The sequence below is a fragment of the Bombus huntii genome, chromosome 2 (assembly GCF_024542735.1).
Source record: "Bombus huntii isolate Logan2020A chromosome 2, iyBomHunt1.1, whole genome shotgun sequence".
In the NCBI taxonomy this organism is placed as follows: domain Eukaryota; kingdom Metazoa; phylum Arthropoda; class Insecta; order Hymenoptera; family Apidae; genus Bombus; species Bombus huntii.
In genome coordinates, this window is record NC_066239.1 from 20,107,092 (window position 1) to 20,119,686 (window position 12,595).

General features: G+C 34.1%; 1 protein-coding gene across 18 annotated transcripts in view; it reads left to right on the top strand.

The window, feature by feature from the left end:
- The first annotated feature begins 374 nt into the window (after positions 1–374).
- LOC126874972 (myrosinase 1) overlaps positions 375–12,595 on the top strand; it is a 110,057-nt gene continuing 97,836 nt past the window's right edge. For 12 of the 18 annotated variants that reach the window (XR_007693154.1, XR_007693153.1, XR_007693152.1 and 9 more), the window contains exons 1-8: positions 382–562; positions 5,331–5,393; positions 5,809–5,924; positions 6,004–6,137; positions 7,223–7,899; positions 8,001–8,151; positions 8,834–9,075; positions 9,387–9,547. Coding sequence is in view for 6 of the 18 variants with exons in the window: in XM_050637623.1 (XP_050493580.1) it covers positions 5,344–5,393; positions 5,809–5,924; positions 6,004–6,137; positions 7,223–7,899; positions 8,001–8,151; positions 8,834–9,075; positions 9,387–9,507 (1,491 nt within the window). In the remaining 12 variants the exon portion in view is untranslated. Of the gene's footprint in view, positions 563–5,115; positions 5,394–5,808; positions 5,925–6,003; positions 6,138–7,222; positions 7,900–8,000; positions 8,152–8,833; positions 9,076–9,386; positions 9,944–12,595 lie in introns of those variants that run through there. The other 6 variants (XM_050637623.1, XM_050637581.1, XM_050637593.1 and 3 more) reach the window with 6 other exon arrangements.

Sequence of the window (12,595 nt, forward strand, 5' to 3'; positions counted from 1 at the left end):
ATACTTGTATTATTTCTAATTCAGTTCAATTACTACAATGTATATGCAATATATTACAATATGAAATAAATATTTACTGCGTGACACATTGTAGCATACTGTATCAGAATGTGCATATTTTTAACTATTATTGCACAACATATCGTCGAAAGGGAAGTGATATATTGTGATATATGTATGTAAATGATATATGTATGTATATTACAAACTACTGAGTCATAGTTTTCTTTACCATGAAGGAACTATTCAAAACTTAACAGAATATAATCTTTGTTAGGCGATTTCCACTGAAGAATTGTTCTGTCAGCGTGCGCCAGTGACAGAGACACGTATATTCATACATATAGAGATATCCATATAAGTAGAGCCTCAAGGAGAGATTGTTTAGTTTTAGTTTCTCGGTAACACCGTCCAGTCTCGAGTGTCTACTTGTACTAAAAAATGTACGTTATTGTGAACTGTTTCATAAGAAATTGCGGTTTCGTGATTTTACGTTAGAAGCGATTACTTGTCGATTACCATCGATTATCAAATTTTGTGAAAATCTTTGGAACACCAAAAGGTATTTCGAATGAAAAATATTTCTTGCTTTAATATGTAAATAATCAAAGAACGAAAAGCTATTAAATGTAAATCGATTTCTGAATTTGCTTTAATTGTTCAATTATGTTATGGATCGTTCGATGTGCAGTTGTATAAGCCAAGTTTATAATAAATAATTTTAATCGGTCAACTGAAAGATAGTATCTCGGTAGAAGGTTGAATCACCTACGAAATATTATAGGAATCACTATATTTTAGATATTTTAGACATTCTTTCGTATTACGTGGATTCTGTGCAATTTTGCACTTTCATATGTCTCATAAATGAATAATAATCCACAGTTGGTGGATGTGCTTTCAAGATAAAGCGAAGCAGGCAGCATGTTGGTCGACATCGAATGTATCGATAAGATGCAAACAATCTCTCTTGATTTTTTATATCATGGCTATAAATCGTACAACACTTAACTACGATTTATGTTTTCTCGTTAGCATACATTTCAGTATATCTGCAATTCTTCTTCTTTAGATGTGCCTTTACTATATATGTAGCTAAGTTTTAGCAACAGATTTTAAGCAAAAATACATCTTAAGATTTTGAGGCTCCGAAAAGTGATTCATAAGGAAAGGAAAATGAATTTATTTTCGAAAAATATTCAATAGGAAGATTTATAGGAATGAAAAGAGACGGCTACATCCAGTAAAATGAAAACCACGAAAAAGAGGGAATTGTGTTCTTGTAATATATTATTTCAAAACACACATTCGCGGTTAAATTATAATTGCGTAAGGAATCGATTCAACTTTTTATACGATAACGTTTACGAATATTTTTATTATTAGGGAAGAAAGGGTAGACAGAGAATGCAGAAGCACCCTTTTGAAATACGTTTCAACAGCGGAATTTCTTTTTAAAAACTCGAATAACTTGGAAAAACTTTATATTTCACTAACTTTAGATAAACTTACTGGTGCATTAATAATTTTCCTTCCTAAAAATGTTACGGTCTACGAATTCTACTGAAAGTCTCGTGGCATGGAAGCGGTGATACTCTTTAAAAGTTACTTCAAATATTCAGCGTCGTAATATACAACGAATGTATCTGCTGTGGTTGCAACGTGGTATTGTGACATCTATTTTACTTTTAATCATTCAACGACAGTTCTATTTCGTTTCAACTCTGTCCCATTCCGTTTTCCACATTTATTTGATTTATCCTTCTCGTTTATTCGATTTATCATTTTCGTCATTCTATCAATCGTGCTCGTGTGATTTGTTCGATATAAATTTTCGATCGAACAGTATGTATAGAGGATACGTAAACATAAATTCAACGACGACATAGAATGCAGTTTTGCTGTCCTTTACGAACGGATTGGCCTACGATAAGTGGAATTTCGAGTATAATCAATGCATACGGTAATCGGGAAATAAAGCCAGGATTAATGTTATCTTCAAGTTCGATCATTTGTCCAAGCAACGCGATAATACAGCATTTACAATATCGTCCTTCGTTATCGCGATACACATAAAATTATCTGATTTTTGTTTCATGTTGGTCAGTATATCAATTAATAAATGTTAACGGATGAGTAGAACAGAGTAAAACTTGCAGCTACTTGTTAGGATATTTTGTACAATTAGACAAAAATGTTGTATTCAAATTATTGTCACAGATTAATTTCTTGATCGTTCGATTAATTATTTCTATCATGGAGTGAAAGTACCTGATTCGCTAATAAATTTCTACGCGTTAGATTTATTTAATGAACAACGAATATATCATTTTGTTTATTATCCTCTGCCAATGAATTAAATATCTTATTAGCCGAATCACTTCGAAATTTTTATCATTTTAATAACAAAATTTCGATAATATACGCGTGTTTTTACGTTCTTGAAATTATTTAACGGTTATTCATAGAAAACAATTTTCCAAATATAATATCCAGACAATTTACATTCGGATATTAGTAATACAATAAAATTCCAATAATTTCAAATATCGTAAATCTTGACGAAACTGTAATAATTCCCGCTGCATTGTGAAAGTAATCCGCGATCTAATATGTATATCAAAAAACAATTCTTTTACTAGAAACTTATAATATTCAACTTTCCTCTGCGTCATTTTCCTAGCAAATCTATCACATAAGTCATATACGGAAGATCTTACCTCTTCTTCGCAATTTAACGTTGTATCGGTAAGAAGTACCTTTAATCAACGCTCGATGCTTGATTATTCGTACTCTGTTACCATCGAACCTCTTTAAAATTTTTCCACGATCAATTTCTCGTCACAATCGAGTTGCGATAGGAAAGGGTATCGTAGAATTCTATCTGAATGTTCCGCGAGTTCAAAGAATCGTATATACGTACATAGCCAATCGGCAGCACTTTATCTATCGAACATTTCTCCGTGTTGACCCGAAACGCGACGAAAACGTTTTTATCACATTATCCGCAAGAAAGAGGTGAATTAGCCGAGACAATTAACAAAATGGGAAAGCTCTGGATGCCGCGGCAACATTTCTTAATCATATTTCAATTAAGAAGGTCGGAGGTGTACGTCAGCGCAGAAAATTCCATCGCGTTTCCTCTAGCGGCATCGAGACGCCGCCGGTAGCATCAGACGAAAATCTCCCGTTGTGGAGGAAAAGATTTTAACAAAACGTCAGTTACTCTAATAAATGTAACAGATTTTCGTCGAATTACGGTGAGATTTATTTTATCAATAAAATTCAACTGTTTCGCGATTGTTGTGCTAAGAAAGAAATTTGAAAAAGGACCATCTATTATATTAGGTTGTGTAATAAGTTCGATCGCCATCCGGTATTATTGGGTCGGCAACTAAGTGATTGCGGACTTTGCCATTAGGCGGTATTGACAAAATCCGCAATCTCTTAGTTGCCGACCCAATACATTGTAGCGAGTATCTTACGAGTATAAGACTGCGTCTCATAGCTATAAAACGATCCAAACCTTTGAATTCTTATATTTTATGGTTACCGTGATTACCATGTTTGATATAGTATTGAAAAACTATTTATTTAATAAAGTTTCTTCCACGAAAGAAAATTTGAGAACGCTCCTATAGTTTTGCATATTATGCAAATTTCGTGCATTTTTCTATCACTCAGTTCCCCATACCATTGTTAAGAATATATAGAATATCCGAAGTACCTATAATACCTGAGTTGTAGCGAACTTTATGTTCACTAGGTAGGATACATTTCTATTTACGTTGTATTTCTCTAGTTGTATTCGCGAAAATGTAAATGCACATAAACATTCGCAAACTATTAATAATTTGTGAATAACGAGAAGGAGAAGGATCAAGCAATTGAAAGAATTAAATATGTACTGATCACTAACCATGTATTCCAATACAAAAATTAAGATGCTTTTGGAAAAATGGTGCTGACCGGTTTAATTCCAAACATCTTATTTATAAAATTATTTCTTTTATATGTTTCTTATCATTTTATCAGACCCTATCACAAAAGTTTGTCGAGCACTCGACTTTAAAGATAACCTACGACACTCATCTATTTAAATAGAGAAAAAATTACCCGCAATCGACCTTGATTGCGTATGTCTCGATCACGTGCAGGCTGCATTCACGTGCAACGTTCGAATGACTGTCGTTCGCATGACGGAATTACGGCGGACCCGATTTCTTCCAGCGACTGTCGCTCGTATAATGTTCCCTATTCTCTGCCGAAGAGAATACCCTGTGATCCACTTTCTTTGCAAACTGCCGTAAAGCTGCGTCTCCTGTGCACGGCACGGCGAACGTACAACGTATTTCGTATCGGGATATCGAGAAACAAAATGGAGAAAGGAGAAAGGGAGGCGGTAGGTGGTATCTTCGCGGCAACAAAGTTTTCGTACCTCCACGCGTATTTTTCTATCCAGCTTATATAACCTTATAGCCGAATGTTTCGCGGAGATTACCTGTCAGGATACGTATTACCCGCTGGAATGATTTTTCTCGAGGTATTTCGAACGGAGAAACGACGCGTTTCGGCGAATGCCTCTTAAATGCGTCCGTTTGTCTTGTTTCTATCTGCCATGTCTCTCACTTACGTAACACCTTCACGTCCGGCAGCTATCAACGTATGTATAAACAAACGCAGGCCAAATGTTAGTGTCCTGTGACACCACGTTAGTGTCACACGCAAATTAGCCTTTTACGTAGAGTTTGCGAACTTGACATTTTTTTACCAAAGAAGCGTTAGTTACTGGTTAATGTTACTGGTAAATTTATGTTGATAACAAGATGTTAAATATTAGTATCAGTACTATACTTTACATGCATAAAAATTCATAGTCTGTTTTAATATTCGTAGTTTAATATAAGTTGTCTAAATATGTATATAGTTTGTTTATTTTTTAAACAAAAAGCAAATATGTTTACATAGAAGTTTATAGGAGGAAATATATATGTATTTGTCTGGAAGTGTTTTATAGTATTACAAATGTTATTATTAAAGAGATATTATAAAATGTTTCAAAGACTAATAAAATAAAGTAAATTGATAAGAAATTATCTAAAAAATAATGTGAAGATTATTTAGATATCGAGATTATGTGAAGATATTGATAAGATCCTTAAACAAAATGATAAATTAAAAACACATCGACTTGAATGCAGGGTTTGTGAGTAGGCACGTGAATGTACAAATATTCCAAGAGCTACGTATTATCAATAAGATTCGATAACATGTGGAAGCAACATGTTATATATATAAACAAGCTGTAAGAATTGTGGATGCATTTATAGTTTTCAAGCAAACATGTCAACTACGCTCTCCCTGGGATCCAGCATTCTTCTTCTACTTGCAATGTGAGTACTTAATTTTCTATTCTTCTTTAAGAAAATTTTTCCAATATTTATGTTAAGCAGAAACAAAGTTTTTAAGTGAAAATATATCAAATTTTGTTCAGTTCCAATTTTTATTTTTTAATCTTTCTTACGAATGACTATTCTCAAATTTTCCATTAATCAATGTTTTGATAATCAATCGTTCTATTAATCGATATTTTCATAATCCGTACTTTTAAACAGGCAATTTTATTTACCTTTTTCTCTGTTTTACACTTAGCTATGTTTCACAGAATTGACATTCAACATTTTTACGTTACTGAAGATTCAGTAAATAAATATATTTTCCATTTAGAATCGTGACGATCGACTCTTCAACGATCGATTCAATACAGTTTTTCAAACGATCATTTTTTAAATGTTCCTTCTTTTTTAGCTCTGTATGTGCTGAAGATGCAGAAGATCAGGACAAATATTTGAAATTCCCGCCCAACTTCCTCTTTGGAGCTGCGACAGCTTCATATCAAATAGAAGGTGCCTGGAATGTGAGCGGTAGGTTGATCAAATTTTAATTCAGACTTCCAAATCTGTGAATTTTTCAAATAATTTTCCTTTCACGTTGGAAACGTAGATAAAGGAGAAAGTACTTGGGATCGATTCGTTCATGATGGTAGAGGCCGCGTTTACAACAACGACACGGGAGATATTGCTGCAAACTCTTATTATCAATACAAGGAGGATATTGCTATTCTGAAGAAGCTTGGGGTAAATATATCGTAATACGCTGCTAATATTTTGTATAAATGCGTCGTTTACTATAGTCTCTAGGATGCTTATTCTACTCGCAGTCCTGTAGCTTTGAGTTGAACTGTTTCCTTCGATCTCTTGTATCTCTATTCGCATGTTCTATTAGTTAATAATATGTAATATTTTATAAAACTATTGGTGATATAATCGGTTAAATTTATTTCTTAGCTTAAGTGTGCAAAGTTGTTTTGATATATATCATAACATGTCACGAATAATGGGTTCATTCATATTATACAGTAGAATCAATATAATAATTGCTGTATACGTATACATAATAAAATTTTTTACTGTTTATTTATTTATAGGCACTTTGTATTCTGATCAGATCGAAAGCTTAAGTAGATAAGGAATAATTTTATAACAATGTGCAACAAAATGGTAACTCTTGATAGCAATTAATTATACCGGATACGTGTTGTAATTGTTGAATATTATAGGAAAAGAATGAAACCTCCTCCTTTGGAATTATCCGCGAATTTGCTGTACGTAATTCACCCAACTTACACGGAATTACATATGTCAAAACGTCACTTCTAAGTTAGGGAGTTGCTCGAAACGTGCCAGTTGTTGCTCGATTTAAAAAGCTTCACTTTCGAGTGACACGTTTCAGTTTCCAGTATAATTTAACACATTTCTATACGACTCGAACTTTTCTACATTTAGCACAATAGAACTATCGTAATAAATTGAATAATCTAAATTAATGACATTGATTCTATCAAACTTGTATTGTAGCCTCTCACATAGTGTCCAATTTATTTCAATACTGCTTTGATTCGCGTCAAAATTCAGATCAACAGAACTCGTAAATCTTCACGTAACTACGTATCCCTTTTACACAAATAAATCTCCTAACTTAGACTTTACTATTTTAACAACCCAATTAGGTCCATGGAAATCCAGAACCCATGTATTCGTGACTGTTACACTCATGAAATTCGGGATCGAAGTACCAGTCACCACTGATATTTGGTCATCAAAACTGCCGATATATGTAGATAGTAACAAAACCAGCTAATTTTCTTCTTACATTGCAACAGTTCAATTCGTACCGTTTCTCCGTGAGCTGGACACGAATCCTGCCGACGGGTTTCCCGAACAAAATCAGCAAGGATGGCGTCCAGTACTACCATGATGTGATCAACGAGCTCATAGCAAACAACATCGAACCATTATTGACAATTTGCCATTGGGACCATCCGCAAGTTTTAGAAGAAATGGGAGGCTGGTTGAACGATGAAATGGTCGACTGGTTCGGCGATTACGCGAGAGTCGTATTCCGCGAATATGGATCGAAAGTGAAGAAATTCATTCCGATAAACGAGCCCATCGCTCTTTGTAAAAATGGCTACAGCCTTGGTATACACGCTCCTGGTAAAACTCTACATGGATTCGGCGAGTACTTGTGCATGCATAACGTGTTGAAATCGCACGCCAGAGCCTATAGGATCTACGAGAGTGAATTTAAGAAGAACTATGGGGGACAAGTTGGTGTTCTGATCAATTTAAGCGCCTATATGCCGAAAAATCCTGAGTCTGCCGATGCTGCGGAAACGTCTTTTCAATTCAACGTTGGTTGGAGCATGCACCCGATATACTCCAAGGAGGGCGATTATCCACTTATGATGAAAGAATTGGTGGCCAACAAGAGCGCAGAGCAAGGTTACATGAAATCTCGTCTACCCACGTTCGATGCAGAGTGGATCAAATATATAAAGTATTGAATTGTTTTATTCTTTTTGAGGCGAAATTGGAGTGTACGGTGAAACAAACATCTACTATCAGTAATTATGTCTAATATTATTTTTATTGCTACAGTGGAGCCTCAGACTTTATGGCTGTAAATCATTACACATCCAGGCTAGTTGCAACTGGTACTATGGGACGTGTACCATCCCAAGAAGATGACCAAGGAGTGATAGAGACTATCGATAGTTTCTGGAAATCGTCAGCTACTGACTGGTTGAAGGTATTCTGTTTACATTTGAGTCTTGAGTTTGCAACTTGAGTAGTTAAAAAAACGATCTTAATTTCTTTTGATAGAGAAAATAATAAAGAAGAAAAATAAATAAATAAAAAGAGTTTGAATGAATTATTAAAGAAAAGATTCTTAAGATTCGAACTTCATAATTGCGATTTTTTATCGTATTGTATATTATACGAGTTATGAAAGCAATAAAGATTGATCGAGAGTTACGAGAGAAAATTTAATTAGATGCGATTTAAACTTTTTAAATTCTACTGGAAAATTTTACTTGAAATTTTTCTTCGTCCTATATCCTTCATCCTATAGGGAAATGGAATATTTTAGAACTAATATTTTAACAGTATGTTTTAATAACACTTTTTCTTTATACGAGATAATAGTTATATTCTTAGCAGAAAAATTACCAACAATTAATATAAATATGCATAATACACATAAAGTATTATGATTATTATGGTATTATGGAAATAGATAAATATATATAATTATATTTCTGTCGTAATAGGAGACGACATGTAATTTAGTAATTGTAAAAATTTCTTTGTGCAAATTAAGATAAATTTAACAAACAAACATACGTGTTTATTCATATGTTACTTATATGTCACGAAAATAATTAATGCATAAAACGCGTGTTACAGTAATTTTTTGTTACACGTTTCAGGTTGTACCTGAAGGTTTCCGATATGTCCTCCGTCAGTTGGCGACAAATTACGGCAACCCACCAATGTATATCACTGAAAACGGTGTTTCCGATCACGGAACACTCAACGACGACGACAGAATCTTCTACTATCGCGAATACTTAAGACAGATGCTTCTCGCCATTCACGTTGATGGTGTGAACGTAAAAGGATATATGTTATGGTCGCTTCTGGATAATTTCGAATGGGACAGGGGATACAGGTAAGCGATCACGAAATTAACATGAGAGTACAGTGATTTTTTTACATCATAAAATAGTCTAGAACCGTAGATATAAAATTAACATCGTCAATTTATTCATTTTTTTTAAATTAATTAATTATCAAAACACACGAAACACAGTAAATACAGATTTAAATAAAAGATGCAGGTCTGCATATTAATATTTATCAATACAGAAGCCAAGTATCCTGAGCGATTTGCACTTTATATGTTGCAAAATATCTTTTTTGAGAAGTTACAGGATATTCATGCCAATGGAAACGACTAATAGTACGTATTATAATTTCTAGCGAACATTTTGGTATAGTCTCTGTCGACTTCAAAGATCCAAAGAGACCACGAATATTGAAGAAGTCTGCTTCCTGGTGGCAAAATGTTATAACCGCTGGAAAAATTGATAGGAGCTGTTAAAATCTCTCTGCTCACCTTAAATCATATACGATTTATATTCGTAAGTATTGCGTACAAGATTCCGATCATTTTAATAAATTAATTTGTTCAGAATAATTTATAAGTTTTTATATGATGTTATCACAGATTTATTCTCAGAAAAGTTTTCTTTTTGGTCAATATTTTTTATTCATTTTACATTAAAATCTTCCGAAACAATTTTATATCTTTGACTTCATTCATGTTTATTTTCTTCGGCTAGAAGTTTTAATAATTTATAAGCCAGCGCGGATAAAAATTCATCAGGGCAAATAAGTTTTCAATTTTAAAAATGTATAACATTAAAGAAGTATGGGTAAAAAGATGGGTAGAAGAGCAGAAAAAATTATCGTTTGTATATAACAACGTGATATGTATATAGAAAAATAATATTAAAACATGTAAAATTTTACCTTGATCTATAAGCGTTAAGTTCATTAATATTAAGTTAATCTGTTATCTTATGTTCGTAGTTTTGTTTCGAAATGTTCTTATTTGTATGAAAACGACTTACGATACTATACGATTTTTCCTTTTTTGTGCCATCAAATAACATTCTCGGCTTCACGAGGAAAAACTTCATTTAACGGACATTTATCCATGTTGCGTTTTATATCCTATCCATATTGGAAGTTCGAATCGGCCAAGGACGAGATAAAGCGCCGGCTACGAAGGCCTAGAGATAAGAGGTACCAATTCGACTTGTAGATGCTCGAGTGCCTATCTCGTTTACACACATTTCTATACAACCAGTAGCTAACGAAAACGAAGAGAAAAGCAAAATAACGCATCGTTCTCTGCTTAATGCAGTTGCTTTCCAGTAATTATCTTATAACATCGTACATGTAACTTTCAAGATTTCGTACGTTGAACATCGTACAAAACAATCGAATGGAGGTGTATGTTGTATATAAATGAGGTGAAAAAATACATACCTATTTACATTCACGGTCAAATAAATATAGGTTTGACGTTAGTTTGGTAAAACGGAATTGGTTATTAGATTTTAAATTTGCTTATCGTGCTCTTCGCTCGTGGTTTTTATTTAGTTTGTCAAGCCTTCGACGTTGTAACTATAATCATCATTAGTATACATATTAGATTATATTAATAAAAGGATTAAATTGTTATTAGTGATAAAGGGATTAATAACATTGTTATAAATATTTCTTCAATGTTTATGGATAATCGTATAACTCAATACACCTATTTAAATCTTCTATATAATTCGACCTTAGTCTTAACAAAGTTTAGTACTCCTGAAGATATGTTCTTATTTCTACCTTACATTTCGTATCGTGTCATTTGCGTTTACTTTTGGCAGTCCATTCCCCTTTTATAAATAACATGATATACCTGTAGTTTCGTACAATCGCGATATCCACTTTCAACGCGAGGTTTCTCTTTCTGGTTTTCGAGGGGCCATGCAAACAGGAAAGAGTGTAATGGTGTACGCGCGACGTCAAAAAATCGAGCGGAATAAACTCAGGCGAGCCTGAAGCCGGCTGGATATTCTCAAGGAAATCTTTGTTCCCCAGAGTAAATATCACGTTTACGTATAATATATGCAGAGAGACCGAAAATCTGTGCTCTGGAATCCCATGAGAGGGATTAGCTATCGTTTATCCGGGAAGGAGTAAATTCAGAGAATTCAGGCCCGCGAGAAGTACCGCTATATCCGGTTAATTTTATTAAGGTAGAATTAGACGATGAAAAAACAAGGATAAATGTTTCTGGAAATAGGCTAACGAAATTGCAGACCGACAAAAATAAAGAGGAATTACGCGAAAGAAAGAGAAATATGCCAGAACGAATGGTAGACAGGAAAATGAAAAGAGATTATCGCGTTAAATATTCCACGCGTCTATGTTAATCCTTTCTGTAACATTGGCGGCATCAGTTTTTCCTAGTCTTTAACGATGTGAGCAGTTTTCATTTTTCATACAAGCATGAGTCTCTCGTTTAGAGTTCTTGGCGGCATAAAATTCTGGTTATTTCGTGAAATAAACTTTATGTAGAATTCCCTCAGTCGACCCTATCTACACCAGACTATATACATATATAATAATAATGTCAATATGGAAATGACTAGGTTATCATCTTCTTTCTTTTTCTTACTTTCTTTTTTCGAGGGACCCATTAGCCCGAACTAATGGGATATGTGGGGCTAGCGAGATGTTAATTCCGACCCACTAAAAAGCTCCTCCTTATACCTTTCGTAAATGGTTATCATCCTCCCCCGACACTACTAACGCACTACAGTTTATTATCCATCGTGCTATTATCTATCCTAATGTCAACATTTTGTTCTTGAATCAATTACGATGGCTGAAGGAAAAAGATATCTTTTTTTTATTTATTTATTAAAATTACAATCAATTCTCGCGTTGAGAAAGGGAAAAGATATGAAGGAAAAAGATGTACATAAGTGATCAGAAGATTAGAATTATTATCGATAGTAAAATACAGATTTACTGGTGATGTAGAAATGTAAACTGCTTGATTTATTACCAATTATCAAGATTACAGCTTTCTAACTTTCAAATGAAAAATTTTGCTGTTACGTCATCACATAACTCTTTTCGCTATTATCTGATACATGTTGTTTACATTTAACAATGTGTATATATAAATATTGTTATGTCGGGCAACACTCTACCTAGACCAGGCCATACACCGTGGGCAAGATGGGAACCAAATGTCCGCTCATCCTTACTGCGTACCCTCAATAGTCTTAAGGACCTGAGGTGTAAAAGTGTTGTCCGTGATAATTGTTGCGTTGGCTGTAGATGTACTGTTGTTTTTCTTCTAATCTAAATGCGTGGAAGAAAAATCGGACTCCGGTGGCCGGGATTCGAACCCGGGTTCCGAACGTTCGTAACCTAAGACGCTAACCACTGCGCTGCCGTCGTCCGACACTAGTTAGTGTCGAGTGGTGGTGTATTTGCTGTTGAGTGCTGCCACAGACCCATCATAAACCTCAGGAATTTTCTAGCCAAGGTCCTTCAGACTGAACAAATATCTTTTTTCTAAATCGTTTTCTGTAGATTATTGTATACTACAGCTTGAC